The following is a 26,716-nucleotide window of genomic DNA, read 5'->3' as shown; positions in this document are numbered from 1 at the left end:
TCCTGTAACCGCTTCTGGTGACTACTCAGGACCTGAGAATGTTAAAATAAAATAGAAATTAGACTACCACGTTTAAGCATAAATTTTGTACTGATAATGCAAGTATATCATGAATCGAGTGTGTGGTATGAGTGTCATGGTGGATCTTTAGTGTATATCAAGACAGATAAGCACTATATAACAAAGATCTAAATTCATGTACATGAGCAGGTAAGCAATTATGTAACCATAACAATTATGCTACATTAATATGCAAGTGAGCAGTTATTTAGCAATAACAAATATGCAACGTTGATAAGCAGGTGAGGTATGCCGCAGTCAATGTAATAACATGTACACTTTCAGATAACAATTTAATTACCTCGTATCCACCAAGTTAAGATGATTAATTATATCTCTCTAGTGTCTCCACTAGTTGTGACGCCTAACTCTTCTAAATGATGTTTAATTATCTTATCCCGTGGGTACACACAGGCACAGGTGACCATCTCAGAAGAAAACGTTCGGGGGTATATTATTTCAGGTAATTTATTAACCTGAACATTCTAACGGAGACTGAATCCCCAAAGGAGCGACCAACAGCCGAGAGAATCTCCCAATGGCTCAACTCAAGACAGGATGCATCCCTAACCTCTGCAGAAGATGTGGAACTACCACCTAGGACACATAGGTAGTCCTGGTCCCTAACTCCGAGGACGGGGACCCACGAGTCGCTTCACGCTCGACACCAAACACAAGTCCTCGAAGTCTTGTACCACCCACCCTCTCCAAGGTAGGTCTCAACTGAGTAATTGGGTTTCATTAATTTAGTTATTTTCCCGAAGTTTAGAACCTTTCCACAACTTCTAATCACTGTCATAGCATTAAACCCCATTCTTAGTAATACACACACCCTCAAACATTGAGTCCCAACTTTCCTTTGTCACAAGTTATGTTCCTTGTTCACCATATACTAAACATGAATACCCATCATAGGTATCTATCTGTTAAATATAACCCAGCTGCTCTGTTAATAAAAGTATCACATACTCCCACTTGTTGTTCTAACTAAATTGTCCCAACTAGATGTCTTTTCACAAAAACATAACAAATCAGCTATCCTGAAATTTGTGTTAAACAATTTTTAGCAGACAATCGTCCAATATAGATTGCAATTAGGCAGAAAAAAAATACATCGATATGGTGTAAAAGAAACAAGACAATTCATGCACAAAGAGGCAATATACCATTGACAACGCGAGTGGAAGTCAAGCATGATCAGAACCCACTAGTCCTAAAGATAACCTTGCATGCAGTGTGAAGTAATATACAGTTTTAATGTGTTGTATGGATCACTCAGTATGGGATACGTAAGACTGTTCACGCAAGATATAGTCCCTCAATGAAAATAGGTTTACTACTGTTTCCCTTTCATAATACATTTTTTTTTCAAAAGAAAAATCCAAAATCTACAGCAACCCACGAAATTCTAGCTTATAAAACAAAAATGGAATCTGATACAACATATACAGATTTTAGTTAATCTGGAATCCGACGCAGGCAACAAGAATCCAGGTTTATTCAAGAAATTAAAGGAATCTATGTTAGGTTGTCCATATTGAATGAAAATCATCCGTCGACAGATTCAAGACACTCTGCATTCACATATTATTTAGAATCCAACGCAATAGGTTAAAAGAAATCAATCTAACCAATATCATATATGATCAAGAACCATTACGCCTAAGACAAAAACAAAACAAATCCGAAACCCATCTGATTAAAAACATATACGATCAAGAAATCAATGTATTCCAGAGAATGAATGAAATCAAGAAAGAAATGACCCCCAAACCTTCCGATTTCAAGATTTAGGGCTTATCAAGAACCCCCCCCCCCCCCCCAAATCGATTTGATTTGGGGATTTATGGTTTAGGGATAGGTACGAAAGCATCTTCCCTTCCCAATGCTATCGTTACCCTTATCGGTAACCCCATGACACAACGTTGAATTTTCCGACAACCAAGAACGGATTAAAAATCTCGTACATGCGATAATAATCGGGGTTTCCCTTGACCGACCCAACCTGATTCAGTCCACACCCAACAAAATCAGAGACAAAATCCTACCTTTTCTTTTCCGGCGACGAACGAAGAAAGACGAGGCTGACGACCAAGCTCAAGTACCTCCCCCCCCCCCCCCCCCCCCCAACACTGTGCTTCTTGCTGCCGACCTTGAAATCGTCAAGAGAAGAGGGATGAAAGGATAGAGACGAGAGAAGGAATTTGAGAGGCGAGAAACACGAGGGCACTGCCTCCTCTACGTCCCCCCCCCCCCCCCCCCCCCCCCCCCCCCTTTATCGTGGCGATTCCCCATCTCCGATGGACCGGGAGAGTCGATTAACTCCTGTAACCCCTCCCCTCCCCCGATTTGCCATTTCCGCCTCTTGAGTAAGAATCGTGCCCTAAGCACGATTCTGAAACTCAAGTTTTAATAAATCTCAAAACGGGTCCGGGTCCGAACCCGATAACCCACCGTACCGGATCTACTCTAAAGTGGATCCGGGTCTGTAATAGGTTATGAACCCATTCAAACCGGTGAATTCTAAAGTGGATCCATTGACGCGGGTTCGAAATGGCCCCACTTGTCCAAATTCTTAAGCGGATCCATTTGGGTCCAGGGTGAATTCGACCCAACCCAAATAGTTCGTACCTTATTGCCTACTGCATTTGGATCCAATGAAGGGATCCAAGACCCAAATCTCCCTATTTTTTTGTAGTTATTACACATCCCATTTGGTTTTAATTTTGTAAACACATCTACATCCTATAGTTTTCCTTCCGGTAATGTTTGAATTTTCCAAGTTTTTACCTTTTCTAATGCTTCCAATTATCGTTCATGGCTTTAATCCATTCTTGATGATTTTTAGCTTCATAGTAGGATGATGGTTCAGAATATGAGTGTATGGCCATTAAGCATGCTTGGTATCTTGGTTCAAAGGAATCATATGATACAAATCTACTTGGGGCTTTTGAAATTCTTATCGATTTTCTAATACTATCAGAATCAATATCTTGATTTTGAGAATATCTTTTTAAAGCACATGGTGGGTTCCCTTCGGTTCGCCTAGTATATGTATGTATGTTACTATAGGATGGGTCGATATTGTTAAGATTGTTGTCTATATTTTCACTTGCATCATGAGTCTTCATGTTCACTCTCATGCTCATTATGAAGATTTTCATACCCTTCATGTTCATTGATTAGATAAAAAAGAAACGAATAATCATAGTTTTCTTGGATTTTTTTTTTGCTAAAACCATCTTCATTTTCAAGAAATGTAACATTTCGTGAAACATATAATTTGTTCATTTTCCAGTCATAACATCTATATCCCTTTTGATTTTCGGCATAGCCCCAAGAAACACAAGTGATTGCTTTTGGGGAAAGTTTGTCGTTCTTATGGGTAAGAACAAAATACTTACATCAAAAGACTCAATCTTTTATAATTGGGGGGAATTTTAAGTAATTTTTCAATAGGGGATATATTTTCAATAGCTTTTGAGGGCATTTTATTTATCAAATAGACTCTCATAAGAGCAGCTTCGGCCCAAAACATTTTTGGAATATTTCTTGATATAAGAAGTGTTCTAGTGGTCTCAACAGTATGTCTATGCTTTCTTTCAGCTAGTCCATTTTGTTGAGGAGTGTAAGGGCAAGATTTTTTATGAATGATGTCATTTGAATCATTTTTTTTTTAATTCTTTTAATACAAATTCCCCCCGGAATCGGATCTAAAAATTTGAATATTGGTTTTGAATTGAGTCTTTACGTAGTATAAAAATATTTTAAAACAATCAAATACTTCTGACTTTTTGCTTAAGAAAAAAGATCCAACAATGTCTACTATAATCATTTATAAATATAACATAGTAAGATACCCCGCCTTTAGATATAACTGGAGCCGGTCCCCATACATCCGAATGTACTAACTCAAATGAATTTTCGGATATAAATTATCTTTGCCCAAACGGTAAAGCGTTCATTTTGCTAAGAATGCAATCTTCACAAACCAAATTCTTTTCTTTATAATAAGTAAGAAATGAAAACAAGTGTAATTTGATCACACTAGGATGTCTTAGTCTTTTGTGTCAATTTTCTATATCTTTTTTTTTCACAAAATTACAAAATGATTGTTTTGATAACTCAAGATTGCCTATTACATAGAGATCTCCTCTTCTATGGCCTTGCCCAATCGACTTCTCGGACTGGAGATCCTGTATTAAACAATCATTAGAAGAAAATAAAACTTTACAACCATGATTCGTAATTTGTGAAACCGATAAAAGGTTCAAATTTAATTTTAGCACAACCCTAATATTTGGTATGTGAAAGTTTTGTTGTTTTTGAAAGTTTCCAAAACTTTTGATTTTTAAGGATGTTCCGTCGGCGGTTGAAACATAAGAATCATTTGAGTTAGAATGACATTCGGATAATATTGACTCATTTGGAGTCATATGAAAAGAGGCACCGGAGTCCAAGATCCAAGAAGTCATACCAGGGTCACCACTTGTGGATACGGTCGCCTCCGAAAAGAAGAAGCTTGAGCTTTAAACATTGGTTGTAGCGTCTCCATTAATTGAGCTAAAGATAAGGAGTCAATACATTTGGAGTCGTCAACATCATTCCTTTCCACCAAAGCAACTCCTCGGTGATCTTTTTTCTTTCTTTTTGGACAAAACGGCTTGATGTGTCTCGATTCATAACAATGATATCATATGATTTTGCCACCTTTTTTGTCATTCCTCTCATAGTTAGGATTTCTCTCATTCTCATTTTTCACAAAGTGAAGAGGTTTATAACTCCTAGTATGATTACCGGGCTTTGACATAGCAAGCACAGTTTCTTTATCCTTTGAAGCGGATGACTTCTTCGATCTATTTTCTTCCATAATCAATTCTTCAAGAGTTTCGACTATGGAGGGCACACCTCCTCTATGAAGGAGAGCCAATTTAGTTTCTTTAAATTCGGCCCTAAGCCTATTCACAAATTAGTAGAAATGCTCCATTTTGATTTGATTTTCACGGAGTTGTACATCTTGAGAACAATGCTATTTTAGTTCAAGAAGAACCAATTCATCTCAAAAGAGAGAAAATGCATTGTAATATTCTCTAATACTCATTTCTCCTTGGGTCATGGTTCTCACCTTGTTTTAGACATTGCATATGTGTGCAATATCTTTAAGACTATACATGTCTTTAAGATATTTCCATGCATCACTAGCGAAATCAAATTTCGTTAAGCTAGAACATTTGTGGATGTCTACATTATTGATGAGCCATCCAATTATTTTGGAGTGACCCATCCTCCACTCTTTTCATTTTTTCTCATAATCGAAAACGACTTTACCCATTTCCTCTTCTTAAAGGGCAACCTCTTTTCCATTCTCAGTTTTTGTAAGAATGAGCTTGGGTTCTCTTTCGGTAACGTCCACCAAACCCCATAATCCCTTTTCTCATATTTTGTGTTTAACTATGGATGCCCACATCACATAGTTTGTATCGTTTAGGCGTACGGGAATGGAGACCATTACCTCTCTTTCATTCTCCATTTCCTTACTAGGCTAAGAGAAAGGGTAGATAACAAAGAAGAAAGAAAAAAGAGTGAAATACAAGACTTATTTGAGAGATGGCATGCTTCTCGATGCAACAATCCTCGATTTGTTGAATCTCCTAAGTGTACGATTCTCCTCTTGATATTGTCACAAACTTTCTTCAAAAAACTTGCCTTTGGACCACCAAAGCTCTGATACCATGTAATGAAGTGGATTGAATCCGATACACATGCAAGAACACACTTTAAATCAAGTAAAATACTTGATTGAATCACGAAACCACCCACACAAGTGTCTACAAACTTGTTATTGCATAGAAGCACTCAAGAATGAGTTGGGTATACAAGGCCACAAGAGGTCAATATATAATACAATGGAGCCAATAGGGTGCAGCTCCATATGGCTGTTGGGGCTACACCCAACAGTCATAAATATAGCTGTTGGGGCAGCTCCTACAGCTATATGGAGTTGTCCCATCAAATCTGAAAAAGACAAAAGGTGAAAAAGTAAAAAGACAAAAAATAAATACATGAAATAAAATACAGAAATGTCATCCCCTAATGGGCTGACACCTATTACAGAGAAAAGACCGAAATACCCATTAACAATAAACACACACACACACACACACACACACATATATATATATATATATACACGTATATGTATATCTTAAAAGTGCATTTGGGAGATATTGTGGGTTATGCATTTGTACACAAGTGTTCTTATTGTGGATTAGTGAACTTGTTTTCCATCAAGAACATCGTGTCTTGATCATTGTATCTTTTTTAATATACTTTCACACTAGTCTCTACAATAATGCTAAGGTTGTTGTGTTGTGTCCTTACCTTAGCTATAGAAATAGAAATCCAACTAAAAAAAACCCTCCAAAACGAGGAATAAGCCTTCAAAAACTTGTGATGAGAGATGGCCTTATTCTTCGGCCTTCCTCCACTGAATTCAAAAGTGAGAAATGGTAGTCTTCTTCTCCAAAACCAAGCTAGAGAGGGAGGGAGGTGTTTGAGAGTCCCTTCTTGCAAAAACCAAAAATGAGGGGGAGAGAGAGATGAGCACCGTGAAAAAGGGAGAAATTGAAAAGAGAGAGAACTTGGGAGAAAGCGGGAGAGCCTCTCTCTCTCAAACTCGTGAAGTGGGAGAGACAGTGCAAAGAGTGAGATGAGAGTGAGGGAGGTGAGGGGCTATTTATAGCCCAAGTGAGCGGAGGAGGAATCTTCTAGAACATTCCACTCAATGGAGGGAGAGAGGGGAGGGAATATGCAAAGCATATTCCTTCTACTACTTGGCCCACTTGGCCACCTTATGCTTCCCACTTGCAAACCTTCTAGAGTCTTCTAGAGGCTCCACTACCAAGGTTGACCCCTACGTGTTGTTAAAATATATGTAATATATATATATATATATATACATATATATATCATCAATACTCGATTAAGGGTATTTCTATATTTCTACCCAATAGGGGCTTTTTAGTCTTTTTTACTTTCTTTATTTTTTCCCTTTTTTCTTTTCTTATTTTTATTTTGTCTTTTTATTGTAAAACGCATTTAATGCTTTATACATTGGGGTCCCAACGACACCTTGTTGGGCCTCCCAATATACTCTTTCTCTCTCTCTCTCTCACTCCTTTGCTTATAAATAGTGGGGTAAACCCCTTTGTAAAGTATGGCTTCTTGAAACCCATTTCTTGCTTTTATAAGATTTTTATGTTTGCAAGCCATTGTTGGTTTTTGTGTATGTCCATTGTGGACTTGTTCTTTGCATTCTATGTGTGAATGTCCATTATAGGACATTGTGTTTATTTTCGCGTATTTCATTGCATGGTATCATCTCTTGATTCTTGCTATAGCTAGTTGATTAGTTGTAGTTTACATATTGTATTTCTCTTTCTTGGTTTGTCATCCTTTCTTGAGTTTTAATGGAAGGAGAACAAAAGATCTTTCTTTCAAACTTAATGGTACCAACTACATGATGTGGGTCGCCGCCATGGAGAACAACCTCAAGGGTAAAAAGCTTTGGGGATATGTTATGGTCACTATTCCAGAACCACAACTGCAACTCACAAAGATGGACGGTGATCAAGAAAAAGCACTTAAAGGAAATGCTCGCATGAAAGCCATTGAAGATCACCAATCTAAAGTTGAAGATTGGGAAAGCAAACATGCAAAGATTCTTGAATGGTTCATGAACAATGTGGAGCTCAAAATTTGTGCCAACATTGCACAATTTCGAATGGCAAACAAAGCATGGTTCTTTATGAAAGATATGTATACTCAAAAGGACCTTGCTAGACAATTCTTCCTTCAAGAGAAAATTCGTACCATTAAGCAAAGGAAAATGGGTGTAAGAGATTACTTTAGCACCCTTGGACCCTTATGGAATGAGCTATCTCTACTAGAATCAAAATGGGTTTCTAGTGAAGATGTTGAACTACGGAGAGAACAAATGGAAAAAGAACACTTTTTTTAATTTTTACATGGGCTTAGGCCTGAATATGAACAAGTTAGATCTTCTCTACTTGATAGATCTAAACCTCTTCCGTTGGAAGATGCCATAGCTGAAATATACCAAGAAGAAATTCGTCTTGGCCTGATTAAAGGAAGAAATTACGTTTTGGCTGTGTCTAAACTCGGCAATCATGTGAAAGCTTACAAACCTCCACACTTTGGAAGGCAAAATAGCTATAATGGCAACTATAAAAAAGCTATTTGCCATCATTGCCAAGAACCATGTCACATAAGACCTAATTGCCCTAAGCTAAATGAAGCTCCTAAAAGTAAGGTTGCTTCCGTTGAAGAAACTACTCAAAAGGAGGAGCCCATCAAAGGGAAGGATTCCTTCTCTTGCTCAACTATCATAGGCTTCAAATTCTACTCAAATCACCATCAACTTCGGGTGCCGCCATCGCTTTCTCTTCTCCTCCAGGCATGTCCTCTTGGATCCTTGATTCCGTAGCTTCCTTTCATATGACACCTCTTTAGAATGGGCTATCCGACTTATGTAATAACTCAAAAACCTCTTATGTTTCAACCGCTGATGGTATATCTTTACAAGTCAAAAGTTTTGGAACTTTAAGTTTTTCCAAAGATTTCTTTGTGCCAAATGTGAGGGTGGTACCTCAACTTAATTTAAACCTTCTTTCTGTTTCTCAAATATGTGATCATGGATGTGAAATCTCCTTCTCAATTAAGGGTTGTTATATACATGATCTCCGATCTGAGAAGCAGATTGGGCAAGGCCATAGGAGGAGAGATCTCTATTACATGAGCAACTTGAAAATTTCAACCAACTCTTTTTGTAACCATGTCCAAGATAAAAATATTGAAACTTGGCACCAAAGACTTGGACATCCAAGTTTCTCAAAAATGTACTCTTTTCCCTTTGGAAGGAAATTTTATAATGAGAAACATTTTGTTTGCAAGAGTTACATTTTTTGGGAAAATAAAATCTACTCTTTTTCCAAATAGAACCTTTGTGTCCAAAAGGCCATTTGAGTTAGTTCTTTCGGACGTGTGGGATCCTTCTCCGATCATATCAAAAGGTGGATACTCATATTATGTTACATTCATTGATGACTACACTAGGTATGTGTGGATTTATTTTCTCAACCTAAAATTCGATGTCTTTGCCTTTTTTAAGAAATTTCATATGATAGTCAAAAATTAATTTTTAAGTAATATCTCTACTCTTAGATCCGATTCGGGTGGAGAGTACCTACTAAATGAATTTCAAAATTATTTAGAAACAAATGGAATTTGTCATAAAAAATCTTGTTCTACATCTCCTTAGCAAAATAGTCTAGCCGAAAGAAAGCATAGACACATTTTGGAAACCAGTAGGACACTTCTTATTTCAAAAAAAAATCCAAAAAGCTATTGGGCCGAAGTTGCTTTAACATCAACTTACTTGACAAATAGAATAATATCTTCATCCTTACAAAATACATCTCCATATGAAAAACTATTTGAAAGAACACCCGATTTTAATAGATTAAGAAATTTTTGGTGCAAATGCTTTGTTCTTTCACATAAAAGAGAAATTATCTCTTAAAGCTATTGAATGTGTTTTCTTAGGATATGGAGAAAATAAAAAATGTTTTAGATGCTTCAACCTCAAAAGCAGCAAACTATTATGTTTCTAAAGATGTAACCTTCCTAGAAAATGAAAATGATTTTGAGAAAACAAAAGATATTGATGAAAGCGAATATGCTTTCTTGTTTGTTCTTTTTCCTCAAGAAGATGTGACTCCTCAAGAAGAGGTAATTTCTAATGATTTGTTGGATGATCAAGAGGATATTTCTCTTAACAATGTTGAAAATGAAAGTGATGTCATTGAAAGTAGACCAATTCAAAACCTATGTTAGGCGTGGTCAACAAGTTCCCATAAGTGCCTTAGAAAAATACTCTCAAGGTTCCAACATAGAAGAAACCTCTTTAAGAAGATTCGGTCGAATCTCCAATCCTCCTAATAGGTTTGTTTTCTATGAGTCTCTAACACCAAAATATAGGGCATGTCTAATTGCGTTTCACTCCTTTCATGAACCATCTCATTATAATGAAGCCAAAAATATTCCCTTGTGGGTTGAAGCCATGAACTTAGAACTTAGTGCCCTTGAAAAGGCAAAAACTTGGGAAATTACCTCATTACCCACTGAAAAGAAATCTATTGGATATAGATGGGTCTTCAAAATCAAAACTAAATGTGATGGGTCATTAGAACGCTATAAAGCTCGGTTGGTAGCCAAAGGATACGCCCAAGAATACGATATTGACTATGAAGAAACTTTCGCTACCGTAACTAGAATGACTAGTATTAGGACTGTTATTGTGTTTGCTTCAGTTTAAAAATGGCCTATTTATCAATTAGATGTTAATAATGCATTCCTAAATGGTGAATTAAATGGAAAGGTCTACATGGATCCTCCACCAAGAGTATGTATTAGTAAAGATAAAATTCTCAAACTTAACAAAGCATTATATGGATTAAAACAAACTCCAAAGGCTTGGCATGATAGATTTAGCAATGTAATGACAAGTTTAAACTTCCGTTTATGTTATACTGACACTGCTTTGTTTGTGAAAAGTGCAGGGTCCTTAGTAGTTATTCTATTGCTTTATGTTGATGATATGATCATCATTGGAAGTGATGAGCAAGGAATTAATGATATTAAGAAAGTTCTAAAAGAAAATTTTGACATGTCTGATCTTGGTTTCTTAAGATATTTTTTAGGTATTGAAGTAGCATACTCTCTCCGAAGGTACATTCTCTCTCAGATGAAACTTGTTGTTGACATTTGTTCAAAGTCTGGCATTTCAGATGACAAGACAGAAACCCCTGAAGTTATCAATGCAAAGTTGAGGTTAGAAGATGAAACTCTTCTCGAAGATCCCACTCCCTACCACCAACTCATTCGGTCTCTGACATACTTATTCATCACTCGGCCAGACATAGCCCATGCAGTTCACTCAGTCAGTCAGTTTCAACATGCACCTACAATCGTGCACATGAGTGCAGTCTTAAGAATAGTCAGATATATTAATAATACTATAACTAATGGAGTTTTTTTTTCTTCTTCATTAGTTGATTTAATTGCTTATACTGATGCTGATTGAGGAAGAAATCCCAATGACAGAGTATCAACTACTGGTTTTTGTGTATTCTTAGGTGACTATGATTTTCTGGAGATGCAAGAAGCAGCACAAAGTATCATTGTCCTCAACAGAAGAAGAGTATCGTGCAATGACCACTACAACCATGGAGCTTTTGTGGCTTAGAAGTCTCCTCAGTGATATGGGCATAGTCATATCTACACCTTCGAATATGTGTTGTGACAATAAAAGCGCAATTTATATCGCAAGCAATCACACTTTCTATGAGCGTACTAAACACATTGAGTTGAACTGCCACTATGTTTGTGATGAATACCCAAGAGGAACCATAGCTTTGCCATACGTTACATCCGAGTACTAGTTGGCAGACTTTTTCACCAAAGCTCTTGTTGCACCTCGTTTTATGTTTTTTCTCAACAAGCTTTCAGTCATATCCCCGTAAAGCTTGAGGGAGGGTGTTAATATATATATATATATATATATATATATATATATATATATATATATATCATCAATACCTGATTAAGGGTATTTCTGTAATTCTACCCAATAGGGGCTTTTTAGTCTTTTTTACTTTATTTTTCCCTTTTCTTATTTTAATTTTTTGTCTTTTTATTGTAAAAAGCAGTTAATGCTTTATACATTGGGGGTCCCAACTAAGAGTCGTTGGACCCCCAACGGTCACAAATGTGACCGTTGGGGGCCCAACGACACCTTGTTGGGCCTCCCAATGTACTCTCTCTCTCACTCCTTTGTAAAGTATGGCTTCTTGAAGCCCATTTCTTGCTTTTATAAGATTTTTATGTTTGCAAGCCATTGGTGGTTTTTGTGTATGTCCATTGTGGACTTGTTCTTTGCATTCTATGTGTGAATGTCCATTACAGAACATTGCGTTTATTTCCGCGTATTTCATTACATGTGTCTCCCATTGGGTCCAAGTCCATGTGGACCCAATTAGCTCCCATTTGGGTATTTTAAACCCAACTAATAAATAAAAAATTCTAATTAAATTTAATTCAGAATTAAATGCTAATTTAAATCTAATTAGCAATTAAATGTGCTAAGTTAATTCCAATTTTAATTTACTTGCTAATTTAAATATAATGAACAATTATATGTAAATTAAATATACTTAACCAATTATTGCTAATTAAGTATAATTAACCAATAAACTGCTAAAGGTTTAGAATGGTTGACAAATCTTTTTAACTTGATTTGGCGAACAAATAAGATGCCTAATGAGCGGAGGAAGAGTACTTTGGTGCCTTTATATAAGAATAAGGGTGATATACAAGATTGCACAAACTATCGTGGTATAAAACTCATGAGTCATACTATGAAACTTTGGGAGAGGGTGATTGAGTCTAGGTTGAGGAAGGTTGTCATGATATCGGATAATCAATTTGGTTTTATGCCTGGAAGATCAACTATGGAAGTTATACATCTTCTTAGACAACTTATTGAAAGATATAGAGAGGAACAAAGATTTGCATATGGTTTTTATTGATTTAGAGAAGGCATACGATAGAGTACCTAGGGACGTTCTCTGGTGGACAATGATGAAGAAAGGTGTTTCTCTCAAGTACATTAGTATAATTAAAGATATGTATGAAGGAGTAGTAACCAATGTCCGCACTTGTGGAGGGGTGACAACCAATTTTCCGATAACGGTTGGGTTACATCAAGGATCTGCTTTAAGCCCTTTCCTATTTGCGATAGTGATGGATGAGCTTACGAGATCAATTCAAGAAAATGTACCGTGGTGTATGTTGTTTGCTGATGATATTGTTTTGATTGATGAGTCTAGAGCTGGGGTTAATGCTAAGTTAGAATTATGGAGACAGACATTGGAAGCTAGAGGTTTTAAGTTGAGTAAGAGTAAGACTGAATATATGGAATGTCGGTTTAGTAAGCAACGAAGTAGTGATGGGAGTGTAGTGAAGCTTGGTGAGCAAGAAATACCGGTGAATGATTATTTCAAATATTTGGGATCCATCATTCAAAAGTATGGAGAAGTATGGAGAAATTGATGGAGATGTAAATCATAGGATAAAGGTTGGGTGGATGAAATGGAAAAGTGCAACTGGAGTGCTGTGCGATCGTAGAATGCCATTGCGGTTGATGGGAAAGTTTTATAGGACGACTATTAGACCCGCTTTACTATATGGTACGGAATGTTGGGCTGCCAAGAGACATCATATTCAAAAAATGAGTATAGCTGAGATGCAGATGCTTAGATGAATGTGTGAAAATACAATAAAAGATAAGATTCGGAACGAGGAGATACGTAAGAAGGTAGGTGTTGCACCCATTGAAAATAAGATGCGAGAGAATCGTTTACGGTGGTTTGGACATATTCGGCGAAGGCCTAATGATGCTCCAGTTAGAAGGTTGGAGAAATGTGAAAATATATTAGTTAAAAGAGGTCGGGGTAGGCCTAGGAAGACTTGGATGGAGATGATAGGAAAGGATATGAATGCTTTGAACCTCACCGAGGACATGGCATTGGATAGAAATGATTGGAGGAAAAGGATTCATGTGGAAGACCCAAAATGAATTTCTTTTTTGGTTCATATCGCTGACCCCAATTGTTTTGGGATGAAGGCGTAGTTGTTGTTGTTGTTGTTGTTGTTGTTGTAACCAATAAACTGCTAATTCAAATATAATCAAACAAATTGGAGTACTTTTCTCTCGTACTGGACTTAGGTTCCCAAGTACATTCCTCGATTCTATGGTGTTGCCAGCGCACTTTCACCAGAAGACTGGTCTTTGATCTCAATACATGCTCCCTGCAGTCTACAATCACTACCGGCCTTTTTTCTATAGTCAAGTCTTCCCGAATATTCATATCCTCATACCAAATGATGTGTGACAGGTCATGCGCATCAACGAATTTGGGACTCAACTTCCCTTTCTTTCCAAATCGGAACACACTCTTGGTGAAAGATACTTTCATAAAGATTAGGACTCCAACAACAAAAGCGAGTTCCTTATGTCATTGATCGACATAACTCTTTTGTCGACTCTAGGCAGTATGCAGTATTTCACGAATAATTTATACTTGCTGAGTGTAATGTTATAGTACCATTGGTGATTTCACAGTCTTCGACTCTTCACCAACTTCGGCTCAATATACAAGAGAATGACAAGGCCTTCCATACGAAGCCACACCGATGCTAGCGTGATAATTGTTGTTGTATGCGAATTTGTCAAGTGCCACATTTACGATCCACTCACCTTTCTAGTCGAGCATGTAGGGTCGTAACATATCTTCTAACGTCGATATGGTCCTTTTGGACTAATCATCGGTTTGAATGGTGGAAAGTTGTACTGAATTTCAACTTAGTACCTAAGGCTTGTTGTAATTGTCTCTAAAACCGTGAGGTAAAACGAAGGTCACGATCAGATATGATCGAGACAGGTACTCTATAGTGTCACACTATTTCTTTGATATACAATTCTATCAAACTCTCAAGATATTGACTGATTCAGATGGATAAGAAATGTGCAGACTTGGTAAGTCCTTCCTACGGATCCTAGGTAAACTCACCACGAAATCCATGGTAATGTCCTCCCATTTCCACTGCGGAATCTCTATCTACTGCATCATTTTGCTCGGTTTCTAATGCTTAGTCTTGATTTGCTGGCAAGTTAAACATTTTGAAACCTATTTTGTGATTTTTCGCTTTATGTCGTTCCACAAATACCTTCACTGCAGGTTTTTGAACATCTGTGTACTTCTCAGATGAATAGTATACTTGGTCTTATGGGCATCATCCTGCAGATATTCCTTTAACTTACGGTTATTTGTACCCAAAGTCACTGCTTCATCCAGACCTATGTCACACAAACTCTTCTAACATGGCACTGCACCCGCATCACACCCACACCCAGGCGGGTGGGACAATTGGACATAACTTCCTTTGTGTTAGGTGAAGTCAACCACACTGACGTCCATTTCTATCCAAAAGTAGATTCAATTAACCCTAATCAAGTCCATTTTTATCTATATTATATATATATAAATACATAAATGCACACAAATACACGTAGTGTTAACTTAAAATTGTTATATATATATATACTCCTCGCACCACCCCTGCACCCAAGTTTTTTTAAAGTGCCGCATCGCTGCATCCGCACTCGTACCCACACCTATGTGACATAGTTCCAAACGCTCCCATCCTCTTTAAGTTGAAAAGAGGCATTTCTCTGTGGAATGAGTGTCTTTATCTTCCCATATTGGGTATCCTTCCTCTGTTCCTCAATTATCCTTGCAAGGATTTCGGGTTGGACAGTTAAATTGGATAACTTGATAGTACTATGATCGTTTGTGAAGGGTTTTCAATCCACAAAATCTTCTATTAGCTTCTATCCTTTCTCCACTAGGCTCACTAAATTGTCATTAGCCTTGCGGATAAGAGCGTCTGCGATGACATTTGCCTTTCTCGGGTAATAGAAAATGGTAAATTCATAGTCCTTAATGAATTTTGACAATCATCTTTACCACATATTTAGCTATTTCTTGGGGAATAGGTACTTGAGGCTCTTGTGATTCGTGAATACCTAAATTGCTCCCAATACGGATAGTGCCTCCATATCTTTAGCACAAAAATGACTATGGCCAACTCTAAGTCATGGGTCGGATAATTCCGCTCATGAATCTTTAGTTGCCGTGATGCATAGGCGGTAATTTTGTCGTTCTGCATCAATACACAACCCAGGCATGTACTTAGGCGCCTGTGTATACCACAATAACTATAGCTAAAATACATGAATACCCCTACAATAATTGATATTTACATAGGAGGGGTATTACAAAGAAAGAAGAAAACTTGTATGACATACACTACACTTCTCAACACCCCCTATCATTGGACTTGAAATCTGTGGATTTAGGCTGGGGTGGGGGTGGGGGTTGGTGTTTGGCCTAAAACAAGGATCTCATATCGTCGGTTCTGAAATCTTCTGTTTGTATGGAGTCTGATCATGATGTGGGTCCCAAGCCAATCCTTGTGTCCATGGATCTCCTTAGAGATCCATTGTAATCAAGCACACCCTGTGAGTAGCATAGAGATCCATTACATTATTTGCAAAAAACATCTAGATATTCTATAACCAACAAATGTTGAGGCCCTGTAACAAGTAGAAGTTACTTTTGCCCAACTTCAGAAATGCTTGGCATGCTAAATTAAGCTTTCTTCTTTAAATAGTGGTAGAAAACATGCCTGCAGAAAACGGCTAGCAGGTAAGGCAGGGTTTGCTACTTGGAGGTTTTTGGTGTGTCGCTTGTGCTGGTTACGATAGCATAGAAATATGTTTGTGTTTCTTTTGGACTATACTGTTGGCTAAACATAGTAGTCAGATACATGCGCACACAGAGACATTCATGCATCCCACACATGGTAATTCCTTTTATGCTTATCTCCAAGTACCGCCTGCATCTTCAGGTCGAATTGTACACTTATCATATTTTACAGGTTTCTCACTCCTTTGGTGGACATCCGCCTATTATATACAATCCACAGTCTGCACCAATCCCATCTCCTCAAGGATATTATACAAATGGACCTATGGTATGTGAGCAATTCTGATGCTGTGTTGCATTTCTTGTGGAATTTTGGGTTGTAAATTTACAATTTCAATGCAGTTTTGCAGATTATAAATGCACCTTCTAATTTACTGCTAATGTTATTTTAAAGATTTATCTGCCTATTTTTTTGCTTCTTTCTTGGCAGTATGGGCAGCAGATGTTTATGGGTCAGCCTAGGCAAGTTTTGTACATGCCTACTTATCCTCCTGTAAGTCATCTTTAATTTGTACATTACTCTCTTTATTCATCGTTTCCCATTGGCTTTTGTGGAAATGATACATTTAGATTATGTATTTAAATTATTGTGTTTATAGTGCTGGCACAGTTTTTTCTTTCTTTCTTCTCAATGACACCATTGTCATTCTACTAGTTCCTTTGATAATTTGTATGAATGCAATGTTGTTATAATGTTAAGTTTGCTTCAGCTTATGCGACCTGTTTCTATATACTTCTGTGCTTGTAGCGTTGAGTGAAAACTATTGGCTTCTGGATATACATGTATACACTTTCATTAAAAGCTCTGGATTATTTGTGTTCTTGTAAATAGTCTTAGGGAGAAGAATGCAGGGAATGTTTTAGCTGAAGATAGCAGCCTATGACTTCTCAATGTGTGTCATCTCATTCTATTGCATCTTTTAATACCTTAAGGTTAATGTACATTGTCCAAGATGCCTTAAGTGTATTCTATATTGATAACATAAATCTCTTTGCATGTAAAATTACAATACTATGAACAATTAGTACTTTTTGGCTTAAGCATGATGTCATTTCCTGTCAGCTCCTTCAAGCCATTCATGGTTTCTTATCATGGACACTTGTTTTTAAGAAATCAAGGTCAGAGATTGTTGAGCTCCTTAGTGAATATATCTGTTATCTAGTTTTATCCCAATGAAATATGCTTTTATCTTTTTTTTATTTTCTATTCTGAAATATTATCTCTTTGTATGTGCTTTTTTTTCTTCATGATTTACAGGGGTAAGTGCAACTTGATAGCACTTTGATTGTTGCAGTATATAATAAATTTCCATGTATTTTTAGTTCACAAATTAAGCAAATGTCAAATCCATGTAGCTTCAGTATTCAAGGAGGCCATAGACCTGTATTCTACTTTTGTATTGGTTGTTACAGTTTGCTGCCTTTTGCTATATTGCTCATGTTATAGTACTTTTACCCATGAACAAATATAACCATAGAAAGAACCCATGACATCTGAAACACCTAACACAACCAATGAATGTTTTGCTTCTTATATAAACTTCAATTTATCATTCATTTTCCCTTTCACATACTACAAACGCTTCGGTGCTTCTAGATAATGTGATCATTGCAAAAATTTTCCTCTTGGTTCCCTCTTTGCCTTCTCTTTTCCTTTTCTAGCCTCTTCTCTTTTTGAAGGGGAATAAAAGATAGAAAAAGAAGAGAGAAAAAGAAAAGAAAGAAGATGAATTCTTTTGCAAAGGTCTCACTTGACCTTAATTTTGAAAATATTTAGAAAATTATTCGCCTCCGTTTTGAAATATTTGCGGAAAAATGGAGAGACGGGATTCGCTCATTGGTACGAGGTTTGACCGTTCCTAGCGCTTTTACCAGGAGTAATCGAACCAAGGATCGAACTTATGCCTTTTGCTTTGCTTAAATATTATCTAAGAATTTATTCTAAGTCTAAAATGCACAAAGAATCATGCTTGTGCAAATGCAAATGCAAAGATGTATGTTTTTGAGAAGAATGATTTAAAAATCTTGGGATTTTCCAATTAATCTTGAAATAAACTTGAGAATATGGTGAAGAAATGGTTTTTGAAAGTTTTGAATCTAACTTAGAACTTGAAATAGATTTGAAAAGAAACTTGAAGTTTCTGAGTTTTGGAATAATCAGAGATCTTGAAAAATAAATCTTGAATTGAAGAAATGAAGAAAATGAGAGATTTAAAACTGAGATAGAATTTTTGAAGTAAGAATGAATTTTCAAAGTCAAAATGAACTTTGAATTTGAACTTGATTCTCAAAAATTGATTTTGAAAAAGGGATCTTTGATTTTTTAAGTTTTGAATTCAGAACTTGAAACACGAATTTGAATTGAAAATTGAACTTAGACTTTAAAGTAGAATTGAAAAATAAATTTAGAAATAAAATTGGAAATGAATCTTGAAATTGAGATTGAATTTAAAATCTGAAATTGAATTTGAATTTTAAAGAAAGAATTAAAATCAATGAAGAAAATAGATTTTGAAAACAGAGTTGGGACTTGAATTTAAAATTGAAAAACAAGATGGAATTTGAAAATAGAATTGAGTTCTGGATTTGGATTTTAAAATCTGGATTTGAACTTGGATTTGGATTTCAAAATTTGGGTTTATACTTGGATTTGGATTTGAGATCTGAAATTCAAGATAGAATTGGATTTCGAAATCTGGAATTCAAAAGGGATTTGGACTTGAAATCTGGATTTCAAGATAGAATTGAATTTTGAAATCTGGGATATAAAATGGAATTAGAAATCCATATAGAATTTAAGAATGAAATTGGATTTGAGAAATCCAGACAGAGTTTGAAATCGATTTGAATTTCAAGATTTGAAAATGAATTTTGAAAAAGATGAAAAATTTGAGTAAAAGAATGAGGATTTAAGATAGAATTTGAAAGATATGAATTTGAATCTAAAAAAAAGTGGAGATTGAAGAGGATTTGGAAAAAGTATTTTGAAAATTTACCTCAAAATCACTTGGGTTTTTGAAATAATTTGAAAATACGATGTAATTCTATCTTAAATGATGAATGAATTTAAAAGAATTTGAAATTAGGTTTTGAAAAACATATTTCATTCTTTAATTAAATTGAAATAAGATTGAAGATATAATACATTTCTGACTATGACCATAAAATGTATTATATAATAATCATATTTAAATTCACTTGAAGAATAAAATACATTTTGGTGCCTTTATAAAGTTTGAAATGAAATTAACTCTCAATATATCTTAACTATGGCCATTGATATATATTTTGAGTTAATTTCAAGTTAAACTCTGATAAAGGAAGAAAATATTTGAAAAAACATGATGATTTTTTAAAAGAGATCCAGTGTGGATTCAATGTTATTCCATAAAAGATAAAAATCTTAAGCATTGTTCATATTTTGAGTATGACCAACAATGTGAATCATTTGCTTAAGATTAATTACCTCTTATTAGAATGGTGCACGTGCCATTCGTGTTTCACCATTGTGGATTTTCAGAAATAAAAGAAGAATAATATGAAACAAGCATTTCTAGAAAATATGTATGCTCATACATTCTAATATATGCTAGAAATATAAAATTTTCATTAATGTCTAGCTATTACAAACTTTGAAATTGAAGTTAAAATGATAAAATCTCAAACTAAGAGAGGGAATCAACATGTTTCGTATATCCCTGCAAAACAAGGTTAGCATAAAGCAAGATGCAGAAGATATATGAGAGAATGAAGGGTATTACATGAGAAGGTTTATATTGAAATGCAGGTGAGAATGTGCACATGCATGAAAAAATAGAATATATACCTAAAGGCAAGGTTTAGATTTAATGAGAAATGCACGTGATTATATCTAACTTATAATGGAAATACCTAAGTTGGTGAGGATGCAAGACCTAAGACCCATCGCATGAATTGAATGCATATATATGTATATATTTATCTAAATGTGATGCCCAAGTTGGTGGAGGGATGCATGTGCAATGTAATACTGTGGGCAAAATGCATTGGATATGTGCCTATTATCTAATATGCAACAAAATGATAGGAATGAATACACTGGAGAAGCATATAATGGCAAGGGGTATAATACTGAAAGAAAACACACTAGGCAGTCAGGTTGGTGGAAGGGCGGTTGGATTAGAGGTATCTATGATATATACTGTAAGTGTGGTGAAAGTAGTGCACTGCTTAAGTGATAAGTATGTAGGTGAGGCTGTTGAAGGAGGTGCAGGAAGTGGAGTTGCAGGGTGCTGAAGATAACAGGCATAGTAAAATGCAATTTTGAACACATGTTGCAGAAATAACTAAATGGTAGATGGTGAGAGATGCTGGAAGCAGCAGATGGTGGAAGGTAAGGTATAGTGCTGTATGTTAATTGCCGGAAATATATTGTAAATCAGAAAATGGGTGTGCATGTATGCTGTGAAAACAGTGAACAGGGTATATGACCATGGCAGTTCTTCAGGCATGTTCAGGAAAGAAATTTTAAAGGCAAATTTCAAAAGCAATGGCACTAAACTCCACAGTAAGAAAATCCAGAGATCCATTTTTGAACCAACAAAATATACAAAGAAGAGGAAAGAGAAAAAAAAAAAGTATCTTTAAGGCAGACTAAATGCTTAGCAGATAACCGAAACAAATCACAGTTAGTGGCTGGATATAGCAACATGACTATTTGCTGTACTCAATGATCACCACATCTCCTCGTCTTGAAAGTAAGCTCCTCGGCTTGGAAAGATAGAATATACACAATGTTTGCCACATGGCGCAGAGCAGCTCCACCCCATGAAACTCAAATCACCTGGTTATTCCTAGTCTAGAACAATTCGTCATGGTCAGCATGCAACCTGTCATGACCACATTCAATCTCTCTGAAAAATGCTTGTTACCCATCATCAGTATGCAGATTATATCAACAGAATCTTGCGATTTTGTTCGCCATCTTAATGACACCAGTTTAGTGATTAACATAGCCCACTTACCAAAGCCTGAAGGACAAACTCAAGATGCAACTTTTCATACATTCAGGTTGCAAATTTCGGCCTAACAGATAATTAAAAACCTAATCATGCAAAATCAACTGTATAACTAGACTTATGCCATGACACAATGATAATGGGATTTTCTACATGACAACTATCAAACTAACTCAGTTAAACCACAAAACGTGAAATACTTCTTCAACCAATACATGATTTATTCATAGGGCCTCACCTGAACATTGATAACACAAAAGCATCACATTAACAGGAAGATGGAGCAGATGTTCTTTAGCAATTTCCTGTTCCTTGGATATCCTTTCTAAAGAGGATGAGAAGATCAAGTTTATAACAGCAAAGTCAATTTGACTTTTATGCAATGCTCTGAATGCTAGCATTCTAAGGAAGGTTTTGCCCATAAATTGGTTAAGTAACAGGAAGATTTCAAACAGACTATAACAAACATCAGATTAATAACAGGCCACAGGGATTTAGATTGCCAGCATAGGAGAGGATAATATTTCATCTTTTCAATCAGAATCATAAGCTTCTGATTCTGCACTTACCTTCTCCAAAATCACCACTCCTTTATATATTTCCCTAGCATCGGATGAAAGCAATGAATGTACGCTGCTACAGGTGGATTCCACAGGATTCTGGGAGAAGACTGACTAACGCATCGACTGGGTCCTTGCTTGGTAGTACGTCTGCATTTTTGGGTGTGCAATCCAGCGTGGCTGAGGTTTATTGATGGGGAAATGCATGATATCTTGAACCTCCAACTGTTGCTTATTCTTATTTGGCCTTTGATATGACCCCCACGACATGAACCCTCCATGCGATCCACTCTCCAACCATGGAAGATTCACCGATATTCTACTAAAAGGCAATTTCACCCTGTGGATCTACATTTGTAAGATCGACTCCAACCCTCGCATGAATGAGGGGATTCAGAAATGACAAATTCGGCCTTTAGGCAGATTACTTCCAGCAATGAGACTATAGTAACGAGAAAGAAAAAAAAGAAAAAAAATATACTCAAATGAAAGGAAGATGAAATGATCATGATGGGTGATGCACAAAACAATCGTATATGATTAAACATACAAGCAAGATATCACGAACAAAAGAAAATAAGATACCATCTATTGCTATCAAAGCAAGGGATCAACTATCGACCAATATTCAAAGTTAAAACAGGAAATCAAAAGCCGAAATAAGAGAAGTAAATGGAATCTAATGTGAGAAAAGGAAATTACGACCATCCAGATCAACCGCCGACCCAGATGGAAACAAAAGTTTAAGATTCAGCAGATAATCAAAACAAACAGGGGTTGCAAATAGGAAACCAAATAATAAAAAAAAATGAGAATAAGAAAATGGGGTATAAACAAATATTTGATCGAAACCAGAGGAAATTCAATAAGCATAAAAGGGAATGTTGGAACGAATGCTCTGTTACTGTTGCACAGAGGTGGGTTGATGTTGCACATGCAACTCAACACCACCAGAGGTGCGTCAATGGGGCCAAAATTGAAAGTTAAGAGAAGAAAAAAAAAGGAAACCAGAGAAATGAAAGAAAAAAAAGAAAGGAAAACAGAGAAAAGAGGGGAAAGATGAACTACTTACCTCTGGCTGCTGCGGGATTGATCTTCTTCAGGCCACCGGGGGCAGAACCAGAAGAAATGATGAAAAGAACGCAGAGGGGAAGAAGGAGGAGTGTGATCGTGAAGGAGAAGAGGGGTGCGGTGGAAACAGATGGATTGGAGGAGGCCTGCGGCTTCTGTTTTATAACAGAAGGCCGTTAGGCCTTCTTGAAATTGGTCCCTTCTGGTTTTGAGATTTTCAAAATAGTGGTTGTTTTCAAAAGGGTTTTCTAAAAAGCGGGTTTTAGTAAAAGCAAATTTCAAAGAGGGGTTTTTAAAACCTATTCTTGTGTATTTTCTTTTCCGATTTTTTTTTTGTTCCTTTCTATATTTTCTACATTTCTTTGTGTTTTTGAAATAAAAACTTTAAAACTGTAGAAAAATAAGGAATTTTAAACTATTTTTATAAAAATTTAGAAATATTTACAAAAGAAAGGTTTTCTGAGAATTCGGGGTTAATCTTTTGAAATTTCTTCAGAAAACGGGTTTGGATCCAGGTTTTGAGGAAATATTCGAGTTTTGGACATCGAATCGAGAAATACAGAGCAAATGGTTCCAAATGGATGTCGGATGGACTGTCCGAGCCTTTAAGAAATTATTTTTGGTATTTTTATAATTTTAATTTGAAAATTGGATAACGAGGCTCAAATTTGGGTTTTGATACTGGATCCGGATCCAAAATCGAGTCAGATATAAAAAATAGATTTGATTCCAGTAAAATCCGAGAAATAAACTGGAATTTTAATTAAAACTGACTCAATTTACTCAGAAAATGAGGGTCAGGGGCAAAAAAGGAATATTTATAAAATTTTAAAAAAATTGGGGTGTTCACAGATAACCAACTCGAGGATCATGTGTAAATTGTAATATATGGTTAATCATATCCTAGAATTCTTGTCTATTGGTTTGGATTTCACTGTTTTCTGTAATGAAAAATTTAAAGAAGTGCACAAGCACAAGTCCACTATGGGAAATGCACATAAACCACTAAGGGCAAGAACAAGAACTCAAGAGCACACACACAAGCCACTAATGGACTTAATGCACAATATAAAAAAATATTATTTTATTAACCATAAAATATTCATGTGAATCATGTCTTTATAAAGGGGTTTAACTCTATATATATGCGAAAAAGAGAGAGGATTAGCCATTGGGCTAGTCCCAACGGCTAGCACACAGACTAAAAAACCCCTAAAAAGGGGATAAAATACAAAAAAAACAACATAAGTTCTTAAAATACAATCTACAAGTGTATATATATATATATATATATATATATATATATATATATATATATATATATATATATATATATATGAATAATGTGCTCGTTCTCCCCCGTTAGGGCACTTCAAAAATTATAGTTTTTGGTATTTTTTCTCACATTTACCAGCATAAAAAATGACCTTTAGCGGCGTGTTTGAAGCGCCGCTAAAGGTCTGGGCAAAAAAATGACCTTTAGTGGCACTTCAAAAGCTCTGTTAAAAGTCATTTTTGATGCAAAAGCACGCTGAGCGTCCATCACGTGTGCACGATGGACGCCCAACACGCATCCGTTTTGGTCAAGCTCAAAAGTAGTCAGGTAGCTGTTAAAATGTATCTCTCTTTATGTAAATATTTACATATATATATAAAGAGAGATACATATACATATATACATCACGTATATATGTATATGTATCTATCTCTATCTATATATATATGTAAATATATATGTTTTCTTTTTTTTTGTAAAACCCGAAAGGGTATTTTAGTCATTTCTTTCCATTTTGCGCATATTCATAATTATGAATATGCTGTAATTCTTTTTCCTTTTTTTTACTTTTCTTCTTTTCTTTTTTCCTTTTCCCTTTTTTGTCTTTTTTCTTCTTTATTTCTTTGTTGACTCAAAGTCAACCTTGGAGGGCTCAACACTAGCTGTTGAGCCTCTCCAACGGTTAGAATTCTAACCGTTGGAGGGGCTCCAACAGCTAGTGGAGCCCCTCCAAGGCTCCTTTTCCCTCTTATAAATAGGGGAGTTCCCCCTTTGTAAACTTCACTTCTTGGAGCTTTTGTTCTCCAAGCCTGTCAATAAAATTCTTTATATTTTGTATGCCTTTGTGCATTTGAGTTTCTTTATTGTACCTTTGTGTACATTTGTTCTAAGTGTTCTTGTGCTTTTGTGCACATTGGTGGTGTTGTGCTCATCGCACTCTTTATCTCATTTTTTGAGATATTTTCACATGGTATCAGAGCTAGGCTTAAAGGAAAAGAAGATCGTGCTCTTATTTCTCTTCGTTGGAATACCTCGTAAAGCGTGCCATTGAGTTGTGGTGGTGGAAGTGAAGACTCGGCTCTTCATTCTATATTTTGCAAGCTTCCTACATCAAGAAGGGACTCATTTCGCTTTGTGGTACGCATTTATTCCTCTTTGTATCCTCTCTAATGGGCGAAAAGGATTCGCACTTCTCTCTTGGCTTCAAATTGAATGGAACGAATTATCATGTATGGGCCGGGAATATGGAGGCCCATATAAAAGGAAAGGGACTTTGGGGATATGTTCAAGGAACTATTCCCGAACCCGTACCAAAAATTACTACTCTTGACAAAGGGGAGATCAAGGTTCTTGAGGGAGAAGAAAGAGAAAAGGCTTTTGAAGATTACAATAAGAAGCATGAAGAATGGGAAATGAAAAACTACAAAATTCTCATGGTTCTTCTCTTCGGTTGAGACCAAAATTAATGCCAATATTCTAAAGTTCAAAAAGGCATGTCAAGTATGGGAATATCTTGAAAGAATGTATACTTCAAGAGATTTGTCCCATAAGTACTATCTCCAAAAGAAGGCCTTAACCCTTCAACAAGGAGAAATGTCCGTTAGAGAGTATTTCGCCGAGTTATCCACTATTTGGGATGAGCTTGCCCTCCAAGAACCTAAATGGAGCGGTGAGGCTATTGAATTGAGGGCCAAACAACTAGAAGAGGATCATTTCTTTAACTTTTTAAATGGGCTTAGACCCGAGTTTGAACAAACTAGATCCTCTCTCTTATCTTCTTTCTCTTCCCCTCCTTTGGAAGATGTGCTTACCAAATTAAGTGGAGAAGAAACTAGATTGGGAATGAATAAAACCAATCTAAGTGTGTTGGCCGTTCCCTCTAAAGATGAGGATGAGGGTGCTTATGCCGTCTCAAGACCGGGGAATAATGTTAAAGCCTATAAACCCCCTCATTTTAACAAAAATCAAGGAGGAAGAGAAAATGGTGGGCATTATGGAAGGAGAGATTATAGTAAGATCATATGCCATTTTTGCAAAGAACCGGGTCACATTAAACCGGTATGCCCTAAATGGAAGAAGATGGTGGCTATGTCTACTACTTTCCAATCAACCAAGAAGGAAGGTCCTTCTACTTCCAATCATGCTACTTTGGCTCTCAATCAAATCATGGAAGCTCTTCAACCACTCCTCAAGGGATCCGTTTCCGGAGCCGCCATGACCACCTTCTCTCCTCCCGGTAAGACTCTTTGGCTCTTAGACTCGGGTGCATCCTTTCATATGACT

The 26,716-nt window shown here is 36.2% G+C and overlaps 1 protein-coding gene across 3 annotated transcripts in view; it reads left to right on the top strand.

The window, feature by feature from the left end:
- The window catches only part of LOC149846956 (polyadenylate-binding protein-interacting protein 4-like), a 176,746-nt gene that overhangs the window by 107,047 nt on the left and 42,983 nt on the right, over positions 1-26,716 (top strand). For all 3 annotated transcript variants that reach the window (XM_089996689.1, XM_089996690.1, XM_089996687.1), the window contains 2 exons: positions 16,702-16,797; positions 16,960-17,022. In XM_089996689.1, coding sequence (XP_089852815.1) covers positions 16,702-16,797; positions 16,960-17,022 — 159 coding nt within the window. The remainder of the gene's footprint in view (positions 1-16,701; positions 16,798-16,959; positions 17,023-26,716) is intronic.

The sequence above is a fragment of the Nuphar pumila genome, chromosome 2 (genome assembly GCF_984573655.1).
Source record: "Nuphar pumila chromosome 2, dmNupPumi1.hap1.1, whole genome shotgun sequence".
NCBI classification, from domain to species: domain Eukaryota; kingdom Viridiplantae; phylum Streptophyta; class Magnoliopsida; order Nymphaeales; family Nymphaeaceae; genus Nuphar; species Nuphar pumila.
The sequence above is the reverse complement of the archived record's forward strand: the minus strand, read 5'-3'. Positions and strand labels throughout refer to the sequence as shown.